A 1,372-nucleotide genomic window follows, 5' to 3' on the forward strand; every position below is an offset into this window, starting at 1 on the left:
CCCCCCCCCCCCCCCCCCCCCCCAAAATAAAGCGTAAAACAAACGACCAGCATACGAAACTAGCAAAAGTTTAAGGAACAGAAAAAACAGTTTATAGTAAGTGCGAATCGTATAAAGAGGTTAAATTCTCTCTGAGCAGAACAGCATATTTTTAGCGTCTTCTCTAGTTTGACCCAGTTTTCTGTAGTTTGACCCGCTTTCTGTAGTTTGATCCATGTTTCTGTAGTTTGACCCAGTTTTCTGTAGTTTGACCCAGGTTTTTGTAGTTTGACCCAGATTTCTGTAGTTTGACCCAGATTTCTGTAGTTTGACCCAGTTTCTGTAGTTTGATCCATGTTTCTGTAGTTTGACCCAGTTTTCTGTAGTTTGACCCGGGTCGTTGTGTGTGCAGGATCTCTGCAGCGGGGCAGATGGACCGGCGGGACAGTCTGGGCGTCTGTATGGACCCTCTGCAAGGCGAGGAGTCCCTTCAGAGAGACCGGGCCGTCTGCATCTCCACCAACGGTAATCAGACCTGAGAGTCCATCAGGATGAGTCAGCAGAATAAATTAATTATTTGTGTCTGTTTGATGTTCATTCAAGTCTTTTTCCACCATAACATCTCAGAGTTCTGCTGCATGAACATTTATTCTGATCTGTTTGTTTTTCAGCAGCTAAATGTTTTCTAAGTATCTTTTGTCCATCATGAGTTCTCCAGAAGTTCTGATGGTCAGTTTGTTGGACGTTTGCTGATTCTTGTCTGAACGCTTCTCCTTTTAGGAGCCGTTTTTGTCAACGGTAAGGAGATGACCAACCAGCTTCCTGCCATCGCCGTCGGCTCAGCCGTCACCTTTGACATGGAGTTGGTCAACTTGTTGCCTGGCAACAACAACCTGAGCGATGGCGTCGCTTTCAAGCTGAGGGTGACCATCGGCTCCGGGAACCGGGAGGTGGTCTTTGACTGGCTGCTGGAGCAGGCCGTGGACTCCTTCTTCTTCGGCTGCTCCTTCCTTCACTCCGGATGGAAGGTTCTGGTGTTCTAGAGGCTCAGGTCCATTCAGCAGCATTCCGTTAAGGTTCTGTCGTCCTCTCAGGTTCGAGGCAACTTCAGGGTCCTGTAGAGTCCAGAAATCTAAAAGTAAAAACCCAACTTTTGTCTTCTGAGAGCTTCTCTGCTTCAGCAGATCCAATCGGCTCAGAGTTCTAGTTCTGTTAGTCTGTCATTAAATCTAAAGTTTCCATTTAAAGTGGGGATCAGCTGATTGTTGCTGTGATGAACTTATATTTTGTTCTTTGTACTGTTTCTTAGAGGGGAAGGAGAGAATGGATCAGAACCGATAAGAACCTTTCAAGACCAGTTTTTGTTTCTGTGCTACTGCAGCTCCGAGCTCCT

At 46.4% G+C, this 1,372-nt stretch overlaps 1 protein-coding gene across 1 annotated transcript in view; it reads left to right on the top strand.

Annotated features, from left to right (window-relative positions):
• crlf3 (cytokine receptor-like factor 3) overlaps nucleotides 1-1,104 on the top strand; it is a 23,618-nt gene extending 22,514 nt beyond the window's left edge. Inside the window, exons 8-9 of the mRNA XM_037688463.1 lie at nucleotides 392-504; nucleotides 760-1,104. Of these exons, the coding sequence (XP_037544391.1) occupies nucleotides 392-504; nucleotides 760-1,022 (376 nt within the window). The 3' untranslated portion in view covers nucleotides 1,023-1,104. The remainder of the gene's footprint in view (nucleotides 1-391; nucleotides 505-759) is intronic.
• Nucleotides 1,105-1,372: the final 268 nt, after the last annotated feature.

The sequence above is a fragment of the Nematolebias whitei genome, chromosome 15, assembly GCF_014905685.2.
Source record: "Nematolebias whitei isolate Nwh7 chromosome 15, NemWhi1, whole genome shotgun sequence".
Classification (NCBI taxonomy): Eukaryota; Metazoa; Chordata; class Actinopteri; order Cyprinodontiformes; family Rivulidae; genus Nematolebias; species Nematolebias whitei.